The 24,316-nt window shown below is 29.5% G+C and overlaps 1 protein-coding gene across 2 annotated transcripts in view; it reads left to right on the top strand.

Annotated features, from left to right (window-relative positions):
• The first annotated feature begins 949 nt into the window (after window positions 1-949).
• The window catches only part of LOC103575439 (venom dipeptidyl peptidase 4), a 125,766-nt gene continuing 102,399 nt past the window's right edge, over window positions 950-24,316 (top strand). Inside the window, exons 1-2 of one of the 2 annotated variants that reach the window (XM_008555229.3) lie at window positions 18,756-18,989; window positions 21,498-21,625. In XM_008555229.3, the coding sequence (XP_008553451.1) occupies window positions 21,599-21,625 (27 nt within the window). In that variant the 5' untranslated portion in view covers window positions 18,756-18,989; window positions 21,498-21,598. Of the gene's footprint in view, window positions 1,332-18,755; window positions 18,990-21,497; window positions 21,626-24,316 lie in introns of those variants that run through there. The other variant, XM_008555228.3, reaches the window with a different exon arrangement.

Raw genomic sequence — 24,316 nt, 5'->3', positions numbered from 1 at the left:
GTTTCAATTTCCTCTAGTAGAGAAAAATATATAAAGTCCCAAGTAAAATTTATTTTTCGACCTCCGGCCCATAGGAGGATAAATGAGGATGATACTGCTCGTGTACTTTATATGAGAAGTAGTTGCAACTTTGCTTCTGTTAGGAATAACTTAGCATAATACTAACGTTTCCTTTCATTACGATGTTCTCTAGTAGGAGATATTCTCAAAAGGCCAAAAAGTTTACTTTTTAGGAAGCACTGTGAGAACGTACATTGTTGTCAGTCTCTCTTACTTTGTCAGTGCTATTTCTACTATTATTCTTTAATTAACTTTAAATTCCGCAAAAAAATTTGCTTTGTGTGTTTCAATTTTGTTTTTTTATCATTTCTATGTTTGCCAAGTTATAGGCTTACACATCTAAATGTGCCCTTCGATCCCCAAGTGACTTTGAACCTTTTTCAAAATCTTAATTTGCCCGATCTAACAAAAACAATTGTTTCACTTACCGACAAGTTCTCCTTCTTTAAATCTAAACGTTATGTCGAGACGTCATGCAGAAATTTTATATTTATTTTACTCCCAAGTTCACTTTCTCACTCCATCTTTTTCTATGTTCATAATTACCAATCCACGATGAATAAACATTGGGGTCAAAAAAAATTTGATCTTCTCGGCCGCTGACTCGGATGCGTCTAATAATAGACTTGAAAATTCTCAGTGATAATATTATGTTTTTTTGCATTCTTAAGCAATGTGATTGTGCAACATAAGCAGTGTAGTATTTTTACATTCATTACAAAGTTATTAATCACGGATATGCTTCGACTCACAAGTTATTTACCTCCACATACATGCCCACAAACAAACTCTCCATTTCAGTGTTAGTATAAAAATATATACATAGCTAAGTATACATTTATGCTCACGGGTAATTTACGACGGAAAGTGTACAGCAGACTTGTCTTTGTCACTAATAAAAGACCGCGTTATAATGAGTGTTATCATTGTTTATCGCAGTGGGACATCTGGCGAATTCTGTTGTTCATTTTTTTCTGTTTGAGTCTAGCTAGCGTTAAATTTTCAACAGTTTTTAAATTTTTTATTGTTTTCAATTAATATTTGAATGTCTTTGACGTAATACTGTGAAGTTAATTAATTAAATACGCGAGCTACAATAAACAAAAATGACAACAAATATAATTGCTAATGACGATTTTGTCGGGGAGACTGATAATGAAACAGAAGAGGATCCATTAATACCAGACGATTTAAATTTAAAAGTAAATACTAAAAAAATTAAATGGACTCATAAAAATATTAATCATGATTTTATTAACGACTTTCATCCGGTGAGTTTTTATTACGATTATTATTAAATATATAAATTTAAAATAAAATTCTACGATTTAAAAAATAATCATTTAGTTTAAAAAAAAATTTTAAGGGTAGGAAAATATTCTTAGTGAAAAATATAAAAAAAATATATGAGAGGAAAAGGGAGTCGTAGAAATAATTAAAAAAATTTAATTAAAAATGTTATTGTTGGTAGAGTGTGTAAATATTAAATGAAAGATATTTATGTGTTAAAACAATGTGTAATTAGGGGCTGAGAGAACGGGTGGCGGGAAAAGTGTTTAGGAGTCGGAGGTATTTAAAAATAATTTAAGTTGATGGGAGGGTAATTGAGACAAAGGGGAGTATTCGTCATCTAATTTTAAACGTGAATGAGCGAGTTGAGTAGAGTTGAGGTAGGATAGTTTTGGCTAAGGGAGGAAAGGGTGGAAAGGAAGATAAGAATGGAATGATGTCATCTGTTATACTCAACAGTGGATATCTATAGGTATAGAGACTGAAAGAGTTGAGTAAAGAGACGGGGTTCGGCGAGTTCCATTGGCTCTTGGCTCTTACCTCAATGCTGGTGATACTGATGCTTTCGCTGGTGTTAGTGCTAGTACCGGTGGATTTCTTTGTTTTATTCGGTATTTTTCAGTCTTCGTCTTTATGCTAGTCTTTCACTAGTCTCTTTACTTGTATCTGGGACTTGGAAGCTTGCGCGGTGAATTTTAATGAGTCTTGTGGCCCGCGGCTCTTGCCTAGATAAATGAATCCTGGGTTTTCTCTATGACTCTACGCTCACGGTTTTTCCTTATCCTCTTTACTTACACACTTATTCTTTTATCGTTATATATCGCTATAGAGAGGATTTTTAAATCTCCTTCTCTCTTGTGATCGTAGCTCTTATTCGTGATAAAAATTTTTTATCTGATGAGAATACAAGGAGAATAAAATCGTGTAATAATGACTGAGGTGGAAAAAAAGTTAAGAAAAACTTTTTTAAGATTTAATTACACTCCGCAAATCGCGTTATAATAATTATAAATTTATTGCTGATAAATTTTATAACTGCAATAATAAATTAAGATACGAGTTGCGAATATTTTTTTTTTTAATTTTAAATTATTGGTTGGAAAAAAATAATTTTTTTACTGAAACGATTTTTTAAATTTTTAAATAAATATTTTTTTTATAAACTAATGGCTTGTAAACAAGAAATTGCGGGTTGATAAAAAAATAATATGTTTTATCTTATCTTTAGTAGTAATAACGCATTGCAATAAGTTGGTTTTTATGACATCTTTGCGATTATGTAAATTCTATTATAGCATGTTATATACTATTATTTTTATATTATATTCTGTATATTATGACATCATGGAGTCAGATTAGGAATGTTAGATAATATATATTTTAATATTTAAAAATAATAAATAATCTGAACATGAAGGAAAAGAAAAAGTTGAGATATTTTTTATTTTTTAATACGACAGATATTAATTTATGATATTTATCATAATGAATAGCGCGCATGTGCTCGAGTGAGGAGTAATGAGGGCCGAATAGTGTAGAGGAAACGGGATCAGAGTGAAAGAAATTAGAGAGTTGGATAAAATTATCTCAAGTTGAGAGTTGTCACTTAGCAAGTCGGATTCACGGTAATCTTGCATCGGAAGGGTATCCAATCTAGTCCTTTCATACCGTCCCTTACCCACTCTCATGTTCTTGTACCACATCCGGTAAACTAATTTTAGCGTTTCCACTTCGAGTTAATCCTTATCACAACTGTTTGATGCTTATAATTAGCTTTGAGTCACTTTGTTCCCAAGTCCTCTAATTGCTTGTACTTATATTATTACAAAATATTTAGTAATCTGTTTGATTTTTAGTGTTAGTGTTTAAAAGTATATCTTTAACTTCTAAACTATTAATCCTACGGTATTTTTTATTGATATAAAAATTTTAGAGAATCAAATTTTATTTCCAATGACCACCCTAAATGTCTACAATTTATATTTCAATTAATATCTCATTTCATTTAAGTTAGATCATTATTATTATTTACTAATAATAAAAAGGCTATATGACAGCCAAAATGGAGGCAGATTTCTCATAATATATTTACTATTGAATTGTCAAAAGTTTTGATAGTAAGCATGAGGACACATGCGAAAGTTAGATGTCTATAGAATATGGAATCTACTACTTCCACTAATAATAATAATAGTAAAATATTTGATACCAACAATGGTATAACATTATCAGCTCAAATTATTATAAAATTAATCAATAATCCGCTAGGTGAGTTTGTCTAATGCAATCTCTCATATTTTCCCAGGATACACAACATAATACCATAGAGTTCTCATTTTACCTAAACTGTCCAGTGAACCACCCGAACAGCGAACTCATGCCAGTCACCCGCAATTTGCCTTCTCTCGAATTATTCTCAATTATTCAATCCATGTATCCTATGACTGCGTGCACAGAATAGAATGAATATATCTCTATTATATATATTCTCATGCACACCCACCCCACCCACACCCACATATGTCTATCTACATATACATAAAATACAACGCCATCCATGATCTTCAACAAGGGATTCAAATCCCCCAGTTACTACCGGTTATCTCTTCTCTACTCTTCTATTTTTCAAAAACTTCCTAAACAAATACACGTGATTAATAATAAATCCTATAACTTTGAATTTTCTTCTTGTATTTTTATTTTTTTCGCGAAACTTTTATAAATTTTTCTATTAAACTTTATACTAATTTATTTTTTTAAAAACTTTTCGCTCAGCAACTTTTTATTATTTTTTTTTTGAGCTCCAGAAGTGTAAAGTTTTAAAATTTAAATATTGAGTTATATTTATTTAAAAACAATAAATAATAATATTTATATTTTGTCAGCATACATCAATTTACGTTTAATTTTTTTCTACGCTGCATTTGTATAAAGTAATTAAAAATAAATATTATCCCGACGATGTTGATCGAAATTCGGTGAATTTTGTGTTCTGTTAAGCTCCGGGGTTTTATTAATTTATTTATTCATTTATTTATTGGTCGAAGCTGATGCAATGGAGTCGGCAGTGCGTTAAAACCTTATCATTGATGAGATGCGACTACGCATTTTTATTTTTAAATAAATACCCGCTAACTCTGTGGTTTTTTTGGTTGTTCAGTTTATTCATGTTTGGATTTAATATTTATTTAACCGTTTTTATTTATTTTTATTTTATTTATAATACGTAATTTAAATGCAATTTATTTTCTGAAGCAAACGCTGATTCATCCATCAAGTGAATTTAAATCACAAGCAATAAAATTAAATCACTTAATTTGTATTCGTTTATCGTTAATAATTATTGTCCTTTTAAAATAAATTGCTATGTTTTTTAATTATTATTCAATTTTTGATCAGTTTCCTCTACTGATATTGATTGAAAAATTTACTTCGTTTACGTTTTATAATTAAAAATGATTTTTTTAGTTTAATATTCGGTTTCATTGGTGCTATTGTTGTTATCTAATTAGATTTTTGTAATCGGGTTATAATGTCATTCGTTAGTCAAGTAAAGTCAATTACCATTAACGATTTTCGTTACCTCATTATGAGCAAGATTAACGTACTGATTATTTGGAAATAATTTTGTGATGATAATGATTAATGAGAAATGGTAATTATTTGATTTATTTATTTATCATTGTAATAGAATTTTTTTAATTTTTTTGCAAGGGTCAATGCGTCAATAGCAAAACAGAAAATTATTGGATTTTATGTATAATTATTAAATTATTTTTGATTTTTTTTTAACTTCCCGGAAAGAAAATTGAAAATTTTCGAAAATTCGGGAAGTTATTGGTTTTCCTGTCAGTCCGATTTCCAAAAATTGAATTTCTACGAGATCTTGACGTTTTCAGGTTTTAGAAAGCTATTCTAACTAAATTAAGATGATGTCCGAGTGTATGTGTATTCCCAAAATCCTAGATTCAACCAAGAGAAAACTAAAAATATTCAGGAAATCAAAGATATGGATAAAAATAGTATTTTAAAAAAATAAATTTCACCTAACGTAAATATAAAGAGAGTTAAATTTTACCATTGAGAGAAATAAAAATAATTATAATTTTTTATTTGAAACATATTCACTACAAAACTTTTTCAAATGCGTTTTCTCAAATTGGCTATCGTTTTTGTATCAAATATTCTCCGGGATTCGTCTCCTTTTCAGATCGTACAACTTAAACTTTTAAAACTGCGATAAACTTTATCGACGACGACCAGAACAAAAAATATAAAAAGTTCAACTGTTTAACGAACAAACGATTCGAGCGACTGAAAATTTAAAATTCTTCATTATTTTATTCTATTTAATAAAAATAAGTTTGTTAATTTGAAACATTTAGCAAGCTGACAATAAATTAACGTGTACTTATCTAGTGAAGGCGTTTATTTATTACACTTTAAAAATGTCAAAGTCCAAAACTTTAATGTTAATAATTCTTACTCTCAGTACTTATATCTTTATCTCGTTGTCCTCGATACTTCAGAGTACTTAACTTTTGATATATGTAAGTCTTTGGATCGTAAATTACTTTTTTGTTTAATTAATTTCGTATTTTTTTTTTACTATCCATTTTAAAAAATATTTTTTTAGTATCAATTTTCTATCCAATTATTTTTTTATTTATCGAAAATCATCTTAAATTTTTATAGAATATGATTAAATCACCAATGCGGTATTGAAGCTATTCAATTGCAACAAAGTTGCACTTTCCAATTAATTTCACCATGAAAATTGATGTGTTGAAATTTTAGCATTAACTGACCTGATATTCGATTCCAATTTGGCAGTCATTACTACTCAAAATATTATATTTCATTAATATTTTAAATATCCACAGTGTACACTAAAAACAATAATTATTTTAAATAGAATTTTTAATTTAAAAATTTTCTCATGTTTTAAATTTACAACATCATTAGCATATCAGAAGAAAAAATTAAAGCTTTCTTTGTAAACTAACGGATTTCATTTCTATTCACATTTAATTCTTTAAATTTTTTTTGAATTTTTTTTCTGAGCATTTTGTTCTCTGGTTTGGGAATAACAGATTGCATTCCCGGTAGTAACCACGTCTGGCCATTACTGTCCATATCCACTAGCCAAGTGAACCCACGGATATCCTAACAGTCGGAGGAACATTTATATACATATGCAAATTTTTCACTGGGTCATTTGCTAAGATGATAAAATCTACGCAGAATAGAGATTTTAATTCAAACAGCCAGCAGTCGCTCTGCTCGTAAAAACTTAAAATAAAAAAAAAAAAAAATACATTTTAATGCTTGAATATTTAATAAGTGAAAACAATTATCATTGTTATTATTTTTTATTTTTTTGGGGCAATAATATTTTTAATTTATGAACCTTAAAATTTTAAATTTGCGTGGGGAAATTAATTAAGAGGGTTTTTGTGATGATACTGCAGGTTAAAAATATATTTATTTCGACTGTTGTGAGTCTCGTGTCGAAAAATCGTAAACGTAAATGAGGCAATACCTTTGCTAAGTTTTAATTAAGTTTTACCACCTCCATTACTGTTCTCTACCTCGTTTTACACCAACGACAACTACTTTAATGGGTATAAAGACTATTGTTGGAATTAAATTATTTTTAATTTTTAATAATTACTTTTTTTAATAAAACTATTTTTTTCTACTTTTTTTTATTTTAATTTGACATTATCCTGATTATTACAAGTAATTAGATAGGTGGAGAATTAAATTTATTGTGAATGCGGTTTAATTAAAAAAATAACGTTAATTAAGTTGCTTGAAACATGAGAAAATAATTAAATTAAAAAAAAAATATGGGAATTTTTACAGGGCTGTAACTTTTGAACTATCGATTTTATCAAAATTTTGTATAGAATAAAAATTATAGAAAATTTAATTTTCCATACTTTTTGTTATAATAAAAATTACTCTAGGATCAATAGTTTAGAAGATACAGCTGTTTTAAGTTTTAAAATCACTGAAATTGTTTAAAAAATTATGAAATTTTCTGAGCGTCTGTATTTTTTGAATGAATGATTAAAAAATTTTTTTTGAAGAGACCAAAATTGTGGGAAATTAAATTCCTTTTTAATGAGGATAAATAATTAAAATTTATCTGGTTAATTGGATGAAATATCGGTAATTAAAGTGAAGTTTATTAGCATGATAAATTTTTTTTTTCGTTTAAATAAAATAATATTTCAATTTTATTGATAAAAAATAGTGAGGATATTTGAAAGAATATTAATGTATCAATAAATAAATTTGTATATGGAAAACATTTAGCAATAGGGTCAGCGCTCCAATAACGTTATTGGTAAAGAATAAAAAAAAATGAGCGTTAATCACATCGTGACATCGATGAGTCGGGCACGGTTGTACCAATAACTGCTCCATAACTCCGACCCGAAATGCTTTCGATATTGTACTAGAAAGAGAATAAAAAGAAAAAAAAATTATAAATAATAAAAAAACGGAAAAGGAAAGAAGTGGATATTTTTCAGTCGAGTTAATGGTCCGAGCGATATTGTTCGAGTGGTTTTCAGTTTTACTTTAAAACCATCCAGCCTCTCAGTTTCAATTTAATGGCATTTATAAATGAAATATACAATGCAAACAAATTTTATTATTTATTTTTTCATCGTTTAGAAAATAAAATAATTTAAAAAAAGTATGTCAACTTTTAAACTTTGACGTGCATTATTAAATATTCCATACTCCTATTTTCTATTACAAATAGTGTATTATATCTCCTGTAATGTAAAAAGCGAGAGAAAATTAATAATTCTTTGAGCGAGGGATAAAAGAAGATGACAAAGTAATAGCGGATGCGTTCATTCGCTTTCAAGCATAAAGCGTCTTTTAAGGTACACGAGAAGGCAAACAATGTTACTTATACTGTTATGCTTATTATTTTGTGTAAAATATTTTGCTCAACCAGGTCAAGTATAAGTACGCCAAGATTTATCTAGAAATTTTTTAATAAAAAAAATTTATTATTCATCATTTACTATTTACTTCATTTACAAATTTATTAAAAAAAGAGAAATAAAATGCTCCATTATATTCTGCACACTCGTAACTTTGTGCCTGTACATAACTCAGAGGCGCGGGTGATTGCGTTGATATTAATAGTAATGGTTTTAGTTGCTAGCCTGGCAAGTAAAGCAAAGCGATGGCACACACATGTCCGCGGTGATAGACGCGTTAGGTGCATAGGGGCCGAGTCAGCGGGCAGGATCAACGGAGCATCTCATTAGCGTGAGGAATGGCCCCCGCAAGGGCCACCAACACGCTAATCCATTCTATTCCATCCACTGATATGTTCTGTTGTGTTTAGTGTGTGCAAAATACTGTAACCGCTTTGGTGTTATGTTGATGCTCTTCTATTCTCAGTTAGCAAACACAAACACACACACATGTCCTTTATTACAGCGATCCGCTGGTACTACTTTAACAATTGATTCCCTTTGAGATTATCATAATGTTTAATTGTAATTTGTCTTGTTAAGTGATTCCAATCCATCTATTTCATTTAATTAAATTAATTATTATTTATCAATTAACTTCATCTTTAATGATTTATTTAAAATTAAAAAAAAAAAACCCCGGGAAAAATGGAATATGAAAATTCCCTTTTTTCGATATTAAAATTCAAAGATAATAAAAAATTATTTCTGGGAATAATTTCGATAAAAATAATAAATTTTTTTTGTTTTCTTCTGTTGGGTGGAAAAAATAACGATATTGAGTGTAAAATTATTTTTTTTTACGGGTAAAGTAATTATTTTTCTGCAAAAGTTTACTTTATTTTCAAACTCGAGCTTGTAAATTGTGAAAATAATAATTTTTAGTTTTTAAACTACGTGACTTCAAGATAAATATTATAGGAAATAAGAAAAAAAAAGAAGAGAAAACAAATCTATTGGGATTGTGATTAGTTGTCGAATCATCATATATATGATGAAAGCGAATAAAGTTTGAAATATAGGGGTGATATTCGGTCTCTTCGTGTCCGTCTCACTGTATCTGATTTCCATGATTTAACATTCCGATGAATAGCGGACATTTGAGAATAGCATACGCGGCGGTGGTTCATCTGATGGTTCGTTTGTTACGTTTACTATTTGAGAATGCAATGCTCGGATCGAATTTCAATTAGTTCATACATTTACTATAGAATGTCATTCTTTAGTACTCGAATGAACTCTTGTCTACTTTATATTTTATTTTTCTACTTTATCTTGTGCTTTTATTTTTGTGTTTTTTTTGTATAATGTTGAATAAGCTCGGGTCTTTTGTACATAATTTAATGAGGTTGTTTCATCTATCTTGCTAATTTACTACAATGATATATACTTTACATATTTGTTTTTTTTATTTGCCGCAACTATAAAATAAGATGATTAAATTGTGAGTTGCAATTTAAATTTTTTCCTTTGAAGGAATAAAAATAAAAATAAAAATGAAACAATGATTAAAATACGTCTTGTTCAACTTCGGTTGTTTAACTTACAATTTAGTCGACTTAAACCTTGTATAAATTATTATTGTTATTGTTAGAACCATAATTGTAAAAATTATTATCAATGAAATCAAAAATTTGTATATTGAAAAATGAGCGCGTTGGAATAATTTGATGTTTAATTTACGATATCTCAGTGATAAAAAAAGATAATTGGATACTTGAGATAGCCATTTAAAAGTAAATTTAATTTTCTACAACTTTGATATCTATAAAAAATACTGTAGAATTAGTGGTTTAAGAGGTATAGCTACTTAAATCTAACAAAAATAAAATTTCATTCAAATTTTCTTGTCATTATTATATTTAAAAGAAAGTTTATGAATTTTTTTCAAATTTTTTATAAAAGTTTATCAATAAACTATTTTTTATAGCAATATTTTGCATAAATACGCCCTTTAAATACATATCGAGCAATGTCGACCACGTTGCCGTTAGAACCGCGTATCGTTCATAAATTGTTACTGTATCCCCCAGCACACATTCCCGCACACTCATACACACATATAATGGTCAGGTCGATCGCATGTTCTGGGGTGAAGAGTCATCAAAAGACTTGCCCACAGTTCAAAATCGAGATTGGCATTTTAATGATACTTTTGATACCAATATGCACTTAGAACTTTTTTTTTTATCGCTTATAAATTTTTTTCCCTTTCCCTTCTACGAGTCTCACTACATAAAAAATAACCGTCTCGAAAATAGCCCGCACTTGACTCTTTACACTTTACTTAAAAAACTTAAATTACTTTCAAACTATATACTTTGGTGTATGAAGTAAACTTTATATTTTTTTTACAAAACAAGATTTTAAACAAAATTGTCTATGTAATTTTTGTTCGTATCTCTTAAATATTTTTCAGAATTTAAATTTTTGCTTTAATTTTTTGCTCCGGAAGAAATTGTCCTAAAATTAATAACTTTTGAGTTATTTCAATGAGAAATAAAAAATATTGATAAAAATAAAACACCTTGACCTTTGATAGCCCATTAATAATATAGTCCAGGCATTTTAAAAAGTAAATATCTCTGATAAATATTTTAGGAAGCTTAATGTGCGCACTTTGTAGGTGTAAGTGCTTTCTAACCCTTTGTAAGTGGGACTAATCGATGATGACATTGATTATCAAACGAGGCCATAGTGGTTACTTAGCTATCAGTGGTAAAGGCAGAGGTAGAGGTAGAAGTAGAGGTTGAGGTTGAGGTATAGGAATAGGTGAAGTATGATGTTGATGATGTTTCGGTCGATGAGCTTTAAATTGACGTGATAGTTGCTCGTCTTTGGTCGTTGCTCGTTGCTTGATGGTCATACTATTAAATACTACGACGCGTATAGTCACAAGGGATAGGACGATAGTAGAAACGACTGGACACACTGAGCTAGAGTAGAATGAGGTTCTGCTGTCGCTTTGGGTCTTCATACATGGATTGAGATCGTTAGACCAGAGGTGTGATGACACTTATGATACACAGAGCAGATCTGTTCTTTGCCATTCGGAACCGCCATCCAGATACGTGTCCGCCATCCATGTGTTTCTCTATATATGTATATATCTTCTCCACACTCCACTCGCCAAAAGGTAATGTGAGTCAGTCTGATAGCTGCATACCGGAAAGTGGACCGCAAATTCTGGATAGTGAATACGGTCACTTCCATAAGCGTGAAAAGCTCCGCTGTCTGACGTTCACTGAAGCTCATGCAGAATAGAGACGCTTTGTTGTGCCATTCGAATGTACATATTTTATATGTCTATGTATATTAATATGTGCTTTAACTTTGTCTTTGCATTTTAAAATAATACGTGAACATTTACTCGTTTATTAGTGACCTTGCTTTGCTTTACTTTCCATTCTGTTTTATATTTTCCGTGGTTATTTCAAATTAATCTGGGGTGTTGATGAAAGATAACAACAAGTTTGGTTAATTGGCAAACTTTTATTTAAATTATATTTTTTAGGGAAAGCGCTTTTCATAAATTAAACTTCAATTTATATTTTTTTCCTTCTTTGGTGGAATAAAGGCTTTTGTTACAAAAATTAACTTTTGTTGGGTACATTTCAGACTTTTTTAAAATAAATTTATAAAGATCCAAAGGTGACTTTTTTTTAAATGAGATTCGGGGCAAAATGCTGTATCAAAATTTTCACTAAATTTTTTTTTCTTTAAAAAAATTAAAAAAAATATTTTTATTATTTTTCTTGCTCCAGATTTTTTTAAAATTAAAAATAAATAAAACTGAATTATATACGAAAATAATAATTAATATAAATAAATAATTCCGTTAGATATAAAACGCGATGCTTTAATCTTGGGCGCAAAAATTATAAATTATAAATTACGGTTATGAAAAATAGATATTTGATAAAATATAACATTAGAGAAAATAAATAGTAATGGGAGCGAGTATTACGGTAAAGGGTTGGCTCTTACGTATGAAATAGCATAGAATGATCGTTCTTGTGGAACGTAGGAACCTTTGGTAGAGCTTGGTCTCTTCAAAGCACCGTGGAATCCGTTGAGAAGTGGTTTTCTGAGGTTCTTGTATGTGCAACTCTGTTACTGTTACTCCGTTACTCTCTTATACTTCTACTGCTTTCTACTGCTTCCATTCTACGGCTGGTTCTTATGCCGGTCTATCTGCAGGGTAGAGCATTTCCTCGTGCTTTGATCCCACCTCTTCTCCTTCGTTGTGCCAAAGCACCACACGCCGTTGACTTTTCAGAAAATCTTAAAGGAACTAAAAATGAAATAAAAAATATGTACCAAGTACGGGAATAAAAAGTATTGAGTCGTAAGCTGTCGGTTAAATCTGAGTTATTCGCAGCAGATTTTTTTTTTCTTTTTTAATATTCCTGTCGTCAAATGGACTCGGGCGGTCGTTTGAGTGGTCACAGAATATTGAAGAAAATGAAAAAGTAAATAAAATATGTAGCGATGCGAAAAATCGTTGCTTCAAATGTTAAGACTTTTCTTTACAAGTGTTATATAACTTTTTGACGTCTGTTTATTCCCACGGTTCTCTATATATTCCTTTAACAACTAAAGTTTTACATTTTAATCTATATTTACACTTATATTTTGCCTTGACCATAGTGTTTTAATTCTTTAAATATTTATGCTACAGTAAAAGCGTAAAAGCTTTTTTTTCTCTATAATTACATTTTATTATTTCTTTTTGTTTATTTATTGAATTTTAAAGTTTGAATTGCGGACTTTTAAAATTTGTCTCTGTAGATTATTTTTAAAAAATCATTTCAAACTTTCAGCTTTCAAATTTCATTAATAAAAGCTTACTATTTTTTTTTTTTTTATAATTACTCAGTGGCCTGTACTTTTATTTATTTACAAAAAAAAAAGTACTATCATTGTTTCTATTAAATTAAATGTATTCTTATAAATAATACATTTTTTAAATAACCAACGAGTACTTACAGCGAAAAATATTAAATTTCCATCAGCTTTATTTCGAAAATATAAAACTAAAAGCTTATTATGTTCTGAACATTGTCAGAATATTAAATAAGTATTAAAAATAATGTATGTTCACTATATTTATCATTTAAAATGAACTCAAAACTTTAAAAAAAAAAAATATAAGCTCTTGTATTAATATTATTAAGTAATAATTAATGAAATTTATATTCAGTTAAACTAGAGCGTTAATCAAGAGAAAGCAAACAAAACAATTGGATTAAACAAATGAAACACAAACAATGACAAATGTAGAAGCATAACTTTTGATTAAACTTAATATTTAATTAAATTGAGTTAAATATCAAGTTGATATTTGTAGGTGAACAAAAAACAGCTAAAGTATACTAGTGAGTGCATAGTACAGAGTACAGAGTATTCAGTGGACAATGTCAGAGTACTGTAAGTATAATGCTGACTGGTAATGTTTAATTGACGCTCGATATTGTAACAACATCAGCTATTCGTCTAGTTGACGCAGCTTTTGCTCAAGTAGTCGGTCTTAGAATACTTGGGGCTCCACTTGGCTGTGGGTGGCTGGATGGGAGTGTCGGTGTGTGGACTGCTAGCGAGACTATTATATAATACGTAACGGGTCGAGGGTATTGTGTGCATGGGATCCTCACCCCATTTCTGAATTCCATTTGACTTTATCGTCAAGTCCGACCTCTCTATTCAGACTCGCTCTGTGCTAAGATAACACGCAATCGTCTGGAAAGATATTTTCCTTTTCAGTTCGAGATATTATACATTCTCACCTTTATATTTATACCATATATATATATATGTATTTTACTTTTATACCCTCATTTTATTTTACTATTATTAACTTACTATTGATAATACCGCTAGTTATTTTTGTTATTTCAATAATATTTATCGTAAATTTTTTTTTATCATTTTTGGAAATGATATTAAATAAAATGGAGGTCAATGTGAAGTTAAAATTTTCAAAGTCGTATTCAAAATTGTACGGGCGTCTGAAGTGTAAATTTCTGGGATCGCTCTTTCATGGAGATAAAAATATATCCACGGGTAAAAATCGCGATAAAGGTTTTTTCATAAGAAAATTTTGAATGTTTAAATTATTAATATATTTTCAAAAATATTCCCATATATTTCTATGGGACGGGTCGTGCATTTAAAGTTTTTCCTGTCATTATTTGATAATACGTATGATTAAAAAAATAATTATCTCCATAAAATCGCTTATAATTATACAGCTAATGTATACTCACTTAAAGACTACTACTTGCTTTTAGTCCATCATCAGAAAACTTTCAGCAGCAGCATAAGTACTCACCGTTATTATCGTCTCTCGTATCTGCTGTTGCAGCCTAAGTAAAGCAATATACCGCATTTTTAACGGCAAATCGTAAGATCGGAAAACCAAACAAAAAACCTTTTTCCATTAGCTTAAAAAATTTATTGCTATGGATTAATATTAATAGCTCAAAAGTATTGAATTATTTACTACAATGTCTGCATCATCATCGTAAATTTTACGGTTCCATTAGTAATAGCAATAACAATAACGATAATAATTATAATAAAATAATAAAAGATAAAAAAAAGCTTTCAAAACGAAACATGAAAGGTGATCATTTATTCGCGATATCTCCCGAGAGATTCGCTGAAATATTCATAAGCCAAAAGATAAAAAAGCAGCACAGCTTAGAAAAAACTAAAAGAGGTACTGGGACAAAAAAACAAGAAGGTTTCGAGTTGTAGAGAGCAGGGTGCAAGGTGTAAGGTGTAGGGCCTAGTCTATAGAGTATAGAATATCATGGTTACTCCCAGGAGTTTAGTCTACGTGTACTTTACATTATAAATTCCCAGGTCTATGTGGAAGCTCTTGAAGAATACCTTCGCAGTGGGGTCTTAAGCATTTGTACGTGGTCAAAGCGTCCACTAAATCCGACACGTGAGCTCATTTTTCTCTCTACTCCGATCTATTTCTATTCACAATCAAATATTTTCTCTGTAAATCTCACCCTTTTTAATAGCAGGGTCTTCGGTATTATTTCTTTCACCCTTTGTGTTTATTTGACCGCACGGTTATTTATTCTTTCACTCAAATTAGATTTATAAAAAAAAAAAAAAAAAAAAAAAAAATCTGCAATAATATTTTTTCCGCGACTAAAATTAATTTAGATTTTTTTATTAATTTTTATTTTGCGATTTGAGACTGAGGTTTATTTAAATTTGCAATCCAAAAGCATGTGATGCATTATATATACACATATATTTTAGCGAGTTTTGCTGAATATTTTTGCGACTGATATGGCTGGGATGCAGAAAGGCTTTTTACGAGATCGTGTTTTCTATCGCAGAAAGCATGAGGAAAATGTGTATGGATTTGATATTATATCTGTACGAGCAATATCAATCGATTTATTTATTTCATTCATATTTATTATTTCACATAAATATATGTATACTTATTTTATATGAACCGAAGTAGAGCATCAGCTAAAAAATCCTAGCGGATTTAAGCTGCATTATTTAGTTTCAACTGAAAATCTCACGGAAAGCTTCGCGTTGTCGCAAAAATAATGTCAAAATAAAAAATAATTTCGCATAAAAATATAACAATATATAACTATTGTAAGTTTTTGATATTAAATACTCGGGGTAAAATAGGTCACTTAAATTTAATAAGAAAATTTTCTTGTCTTCATTGTGTTTAATTGAAATGTTTTTATTTTTCTAAATTAATAAGCAATTTATTTCGCCCTCGCTTCATCTAATGATATAATAGTTGGCTATAATAGAAGCTATAATTGCTATTTTATAAAGCTTCCATCATTTTAGACATGTTAATTATAACATAGACGTGCAATTGATTAACTAATCAAATTCCTCTGTCCTTAAATTTCGTGCAGAAGGATTAATGGCTTCAGTATGAATTTATCTAGAGTAACCAGCATCACAAAATCTATATATATCAACAATAATTATGCTGTCAGTAGTTTAGTTAATATATTCTATACAACATAACAACAAATTATAAAATTAAACTTCTGTTGGATCTAGTATGCGGAGTCGCGGTGTATTTTCGCGAGTGAATAAATCGGACCCGTTGATTTACTCGGACAAAAAGTTTATGCGGTGTGAAAAAAATGTGGAATTGGTAAAAAGTTGAATAAAAAGGCAGCTCATCGATAGGAGCTGTGAAAAAGTATTAAACTGGACTGGCAATTGCCGAGGAAGGGCGATAGCAGTGAGCTGAGAGATGAATCGGGTATTCGGAGCACGATTTGGGGCTTATTGCTTGCGATTTTACACGATCGCGGTGGCGAACCTGGCCACGGGTGCCTACTAAAATAAGTATTACAAAAATAAAACCAATAGAATAACAATGAAAATGCCCTAAAGTGTTGAAAAATCACCAAGTGACGCCTCTGTTTACCTGACTCTTGTTTGTTGCTTCTCTTTCTCATCCACTCCCGCCTCGGGCTTATTTATCAACTCCTACCTCATGCGTTATACATTTTATATTTTTTTATATATATTATTATTTTTATTTTCTTGCTCTTGGTATCGAGGTCCATTGGGAATTTTTTCCAGATCAACTGCAGAGTAAATTAGACATTTGAATGCATACGTGATTTTTGTTTGATACTTTGTTTAAAAAAAAAAAAAAAAAAAATAAATAAATAAAGAAGATTAAATTGGTGATCGCGAGTCGATCGTGTGGAACTGTCTTGTAGTCATGTAGTCTGTAGTCAGTGTATTAGGTATGTGTATATCGATAGGCGAATCAAATATCGATTACCGGGCACGAGCAATATGCAGTTTCTTGAGTGGGTTCTGGACGAGCTGCACGTGCGGCTATAAACCCGAAATTGCTTCTCCTGATCGCTTAGACACACTGACATAACCATGTACTAGTACCAGAGCTTTACTTTACTTGTGTCTATACACCCACTTGCTTTACACATTTACTTAGTTTGTTGGCTCTATGTAAGTAAATAAACTTTTCCTGTTACGTTACATTTACATAACTCGATCTCGCTAAAAAAATTTAGTTTAACAAAAAACCCACTAGCTAACAATCATTAGACGATCGTATGTTTTATTCAGGGTGTCTTGGTTCCTGGAGCGCCAGTCCAGACAGCGCCACGGAAACTAGGGAAAATTGGTTAAATTGTTTAAATATGAAGTCTTTGATCTACAAAAGTTTAAAAGTAATTCAATTGTCCTGAAGGCAGGTGTCGAGAAATTAACGCAGTAGTCTTCCCTTTGAGACCGCGCGGGCGATCTGCCCGCCGGGTGTTTGGTTCATTTGCCTTCTACTCGTCGTTCCTTCGCTCCTCAGTTCTCTGCTCTTGCTATCCCTCATTGGCGCTCTTTGGCACCCACAAGAATCCACCCGAGGGCTTTTTGATCTTCTGCTGTGCTGCTGCGGTCCTACTCTTCTTCCTTATTCTCCTTCTCTGACTCTTTCTCTCACTCTCCCTCGCCCTCTCACACATCTTATGTACTTTCTCTCAGCCTTTCTCTACTCAGCACTGCACTTTTTCATATCGCCTGAAGCGGTTCTTTTGAAATAAAAAAATATAGTTACTGACAAAAGATCTTATTATCATTTTTTTATTCATCTAACATTTACATTAATAATTTTTAATTATAATTATCAACTAGCATTTTAATTTAATTTTTTACTGATTAGTTAATTATTATTTTTTTTTTTGTCAATATCCATCTTAATTAACTTTTATCAGTCAACTTTTCTCATCCGATCCTCATACTAAAACTTGAACTTTTTTATTTTCTTCTACTTAATCTCATTTCATTTCATCAACATTTTTTTTTATCATCTTACAACTGAAACGTTGTCCTCAGACCCTTTAACTTAAGACTAGCAAGAGTTAAACTGTCGTCAGGTCCACATTCAACAGGTATAACGTCGTCCATTGGAGTTTAAAACCATTCTTTTTATTTTCTGATCTCTCTTACACTCATGCCCATATGTATATACATCTATTATATATATAGATCAACGCATATGTGGGTGTAAAAATATATATGACTAGAGATCTGCGCATGAGATAGGCCGCGGCGGTAAGACTCGTAGATTTTGCGTTGAATTCGCGATCTCCCCCGTGAGTGTACCAGGATCCTTTTTACAGGACACGGGATTCAGACAATCCAACATTATACATATATAATATATATGTCGTTTAGTATTTCTGGTCTACGCTCACTCCGTTTTATTCATTTTCTCTTAAAAGTTTACTCTCTCATTCATCTTCTCGCTCGCTCTTTCACTCAGTATGTACTACACGAATCGTGCAGAGCATGCAGAGTCGACGCGCCGGCAGATCTCCAGTACACTAGTTTAGCTCCGTAGCTCCACAGAGTTCTACAGAGCCACCCAGAGCTCTACTCAGCTTACTCAGTTCTCTACCGGGCGCCGATGGTCGCGCATCGTTCGCGATTTCGTCGTCCGCGTTTATACGCGATTTCAATTTTATTATAAATTATTTTTATTTTCATTAGTTTGTTTTCACTTGACCTTTAATTATTTTTAAATAATTAGTATCTTATTTTAAATTTAAAAAATTTATTTTCATTTTTATTTTTTTGTGACCACTGGAGGTAAATTTTCAAATAATTGTGATTTGTGATTTTATTTTCCATTCATTTATTTTTATGTGAAATTTGGAGTAGAAAAAATAAATAGGACATAAATTTTATTTATATTTTTTTGTAATAATTATTTAATTTGAAATATTTAAAAAAATTTGAATTCTGATCAAAAAATAAATTTTCGAGTTTGAATAGCTGGCGTTAAAATGAGAGTCGGAGGGATGATTTAGATGTCACGTGTGCAGAGAAACGTCAATGACATGTCAATAGTCTTATGAGTTTAACTTTGGTTCGAATGTTGCTATAAATAAAAAATATGTATGTTATTTGTTTATGAATGGATGATTGAATTACGAGTGGAGAGAAATATTGTTCAAATGTATAAAGTATTATCGTCGCAATGCAGTGCACACACCCACTTCAAACTGCTCGAGTGCTCTTTTACTTTTATTTACATTTTTTTTTATTTTTTCATTTTTCGAGAGCTTTGTTCGCCAGATGAGTATTGTGTGGTAATGAGATTATGCTAGATTTTATATTCAACCAGCTTTGCCGGATTATAATTTTAGGCTTGCTAATTTTATTTATCATCAATATTACCAATAATTATCACAGAATCGTGTAAATATGGACATGTAATGAATGTTTTATTATTTATTGCATACACAAATTTTTTGATTATTTTTATCGCAACTAAAATTTGTCGAAATTTCATAATGTTTTTTTCTACGGATATTTATTTAGTTTTTTAAAAATAAATTTATGAGTTATTTTTGTCAATAGTAAACATAAATAAATTTGTTGCTCCATTAATTTAAAACTGAAAAAAAAAGAGTAGTATCGGATGATAAATTTAATGTAAAAATTTTTCCAGCCGTAGAATTAATAAAATATGTTTTTTATTACTAAAAATAATCATTTGACTCATCGGCATTTATGTAAGCGGCGGTTGCAATAATTATATAATTATTTAAAAAGTAAACAAGTAATAGATAGTTTATTATTATTATTATTATTATTATTATTATTATTATTTATTTGATAATTTCGTCACGACGATAACTAAACCCACTTGATGTTTCTGGTGATAACGTGGATATGCATTGACTGAAGCAAATTGCTGGCAATTGTAATATAACTCGTTTCCTTTTATGTTATCGCAGCTAGTGTAAATGCCTTGCCTCGGAAATTTGCATTTTTAACACTTACCAATTTGTGACATTGACAGAACTGACATGAAAGGTCAACAAATTTTAAATTTATATCACTTTATTTAAATTATTATTTAATATTTTTTTTTTCAAATTTTTTTGATGAGTTCTATAAATAATTTGTTATTCAATGAGCATTAGAAAGTGAAAGTAAATTTAAAAAAAAGTCTTTAACCGGTTGCTCAAGGACTTGGTAAAAAAGTATTTAAATATCACAGACATTTATTTAAATTGAGATTTATTTTGTTTCACTTCCTGATTTATATATATTTATTTATTTATCATATATGCACATATGCTTTTGATGTATTTATATTGATGTGGACTTGTACTTGTGTCTGGTAATGTAGGCCGGAAGTAAAATCGTTCGGCCTAACAAGGGGATCGCTGTTAGATTTTATTTAGCCGAGGGTCGTATTGGGTTTATGTGACGTGAGTAAGGTCAGTAACAAGGCCGATTTCTCACTTACTCAATCACTCTCTCCCTCTTTCTATTAAAAGTGTCCAATTGACCTTATATCAATATCCAATTTAATTCACCACTTTTTTTCATTAAAAAATATGAAATCCATTTTTATACCATCATAAAAAAAACCTTCGAATTTCTCTTGTAATTTTAAAATAAATAGATTTTTTTTCAGTAATGAATAATTTTACATGAAATTACAATAGATAAATATTTATTAAAATTAAAAGTTTAATAGCTAAAAAAAAATGAATTTTTAAAAAATTTTTAGATTTTCATTTTTAGCGATTTTCCAGTTTTTATTGTAAATAAAATATGTATTGAAAATTACAAACTCGAGATTAATTATTTAAAGTAACTAAAGTTTTATAGTAAAAAAAAAATAGAATTTTTTCATGGCTGTCACATGCACAACGACATGATTTTTATGTTCGATCGAAATACATCTTCGTCAAAGTCACGAGCAACTGAAATAGTGACGTGCTCTGATGCCTCTTCGCTATAGCTTACTCTAACTCTCGTCTCTGGTATATAGTTACGTCCAACACATTTATTTCCACCCCCCTGCCGTGTTAGTAATCCGTTCTCTCGTTATGCACACCCTGATACCCTACACACCATGCACACCCTTTTCCATCTAGCACCATTTTACCTCTACCTACACCTTTCCCATCACAATTTATACATTCTCTTTCTCTCTCTCCCTCTCTCGTTAAACTCTAGCTGTTTTGAATTACTATTTAAATACAAAATGATATTGCGCTTAAAATTATGTAAAATAATATTTATTTTTTATACTCCGATTAGTTAATTTTTATATTTTTTTTTGTGCTTGCAAAGGAATTTAATTAATCAGACGAGTGGAATTTTGAGTTTAGTGGTCGATTGTGAACAGAAAATAAATAGATAGACAAAAAAAAAAAAGCTCGAAAATTGTCATCATGACGGAGGGCGGACTGAACGTCAGTGTAAGTTTTTAAAATTTATTTTTTCATTTAAACTTTTTTAAACAGATGAAGATTTATATTTTGGCTGGTTTTGTATATGGATGTAAAAATATTTTCACTTTGAATTTAACTCGAGTAATTTTTTTTTCGAGTGTCCAAGTCTTGGATTACGAGTATTTGATTTGTACTCTGGTTAAACTCAACCGAGTACTTGGCCAACATTTTTACACATTCAACTTTTAGAATTTTTATTGGTGACCAAATTTTTTTTATGAATAAAAATAAAATTTTAGAAATTAAAACTTTTATAATTGAACAAAGGTAAAGTTTATATAATAAATGTTAATTGAGACTGGGGGATTGGACTGAATGGGAAATAAAAATATATAGTTAGATTGAGGTAAAATTATTGGGGAATTGTAAGAGAATGTACGGTGGCCTTGTAATCCTCGAGGTAATCTCTCGAGTCAGAGAAAGTATGGCCTAATTTTATTATACCAATTGCTTTCAGGTCTTGTTTTAGTTTTGTTTTTGTTTTTTATTCAATCAACTACAATATTATTATTATTTTTATTTATTATTCATATCGGAAATTGGTTTCTTGCAAAACCGAAAAAAAGTTTATTTATTTGGTGGATATCTCAATAACTGCTGGGGATAATTGGACAGCTTAGGTGATCATGAAAAAGGAAATTTGATTTTCCACAATTTTGCTGTTTACAAAAAATCGTTTTAAGCCCCTGACAAAAATTATATACTTTCAACAGTAGGTCATTGTGTTCAAACGGCTGTAACTTTTAAAAAAATGATTCTACAAGAATAATTATTGATATCAAAGTTATAAGAAATTTAATTTCCTACAATTTCGATTTCTTTAAAAATTACTAAAAAATTGATAGTTTACAAGTTACAGCCAATTTAAGCAATTGAAAAGAAAAAATAGTAATGAGTAATTTAAAAAATTTCAATTTTACCGCCGTATTATTTTATTTGAATTTTCAAATAAGTAAACTATGATATGATTGCACGTTAATTAAATTCCTGAAAATGAAATAAAAAAAAAAACACCGTGACTTTGATAATAACGACGCACAATAAAATTAATAACAATAACAATCAGCATTTACGTAGATTATCAAAATGTGTTTAACATTAACGTCCACCCTATACCCTATTCTATATTGCACAAAATTTTATACCCATTCAACCCAGTACCCGCAAATATAAACATAATTTAACTAACGTTTTTATTAAAATATTTTATTATATCTCGCCATCAAAATTACCTCTCGTCTCTTTCATTTATATTTTTCACTACCAATATTCTCTATAAACAGATTTATTAAATTGAATAAATTACTCCACTTGACAATATAAAAACAATAACATCCGCTAATTAATAAAAAAAACATATTATTATTAAATTAATATTTCACATTAAATATACAAATATATTTAACCTGATTTTACTTCAGCTATATTTCCAGTAAAATTATTAATTAATAATAAATTACCTTCAATGTAATAATTAACGCCGTAATTAATTAAACTCGTATACAGTAAACAAAATACATTTTTTTATCTTTATTAATTATAAATTATTATGACTAATTAAAATGTCAAATCGTTAAACAAATAATTGCTGGAAAATATCAAAGAGTATTTAATTAAGATATGATAGGATTAGAAATTTAATATATACACTTTATACTCATAAATTTGTTATTAAGATATTTGAACTTTGGTCCAAGTTATGAGAATTATTTGGAAATTAGTATTGATTAGCCTGAATGACGTGAGATCGGAGGAATTCTAATCATGTATATATATATATATATATACGCGATATATATTAAGTTTGAGAAACTTGGAAATGTTTAGAAGTCAGGAGTCTTTAGTATCTTTTTTTGGGGTTCAAATTCAATTCCAATTGAAGTTTTCATTATTAATTTTGTCTGAGTGCGATTAAATGAACAATACCGTGGGCTTGCGTGACTTCTGATACTTGTTAAGATTAATTTTATCAGGTATTTTATGTTTTTGTCTTAATCTTTGGTGATCAAAATTCTACTGTTGCTTAAGATAAGATCACTTCTTAAGTAATTAGTATCGTTTATATACATCGAGTAATTTTGGTTCCTGGGACTATATATATATGAATATCAATAATTATAAATTATATATTATATATAAGAGACGAAGATTCAGAGATGAAAATTGTGAAGTTAAATAAAATATTGTCGGTTACGTTACATGAAGAGAAATGTTTGAATTAGGTTAATAGTTGTCCGGTTTGGAGTAAATTTATCACAAAGTTTTCATTAATTGGTATTAAATATTTGAAACTTGCGCTTTGATCAATAAGTAGTTGACTTAATTTGATAAAATTTCGATAGAATGTTTGATTTTATATTTAATTGATACTAATTTCATTTTTTTAAATTCAAAGTAATTAATGTAGTTGCTTATGAGTTCGCTTCAGCTAGATAATTTAGTTCTATATCGCATTCAAAGTCCAATCACTACAATTTTAATAAATCAAATTAACTCAGTTTTGTTTTGGCCCGTTTTGACCCGTTCACTTTTTTGGACTTTTTTTTTTAATCACTACAATTTGTATTTTTGACTAAAGCGCCAATCAAAAATTAGTATTTAGTGGAAAATTTATTCTTGTCAGCCGTTTTTTTTTTATTCAATCTGCAGTCAAATGAC

Source organism: Microplitis demolitor, chromosome 7 (genome assembly GCF_026212275.2).
Source record: "Microplitis demolitor isolate Queensland-Clemson2020A chromosome 7, iyMicDemo2.1a, whole genome shotgun sequence".
NCBI lineage: Eukaryota > Metazoa > Arthropoda > Insecta > Hymenoptera > Braconidae > Microplitis > Microplitis demolitor.
Note: the sequence above shows the minus strand (reverse complement) of the source record. Positions and strands in the feature narration are given on the sequence as shown.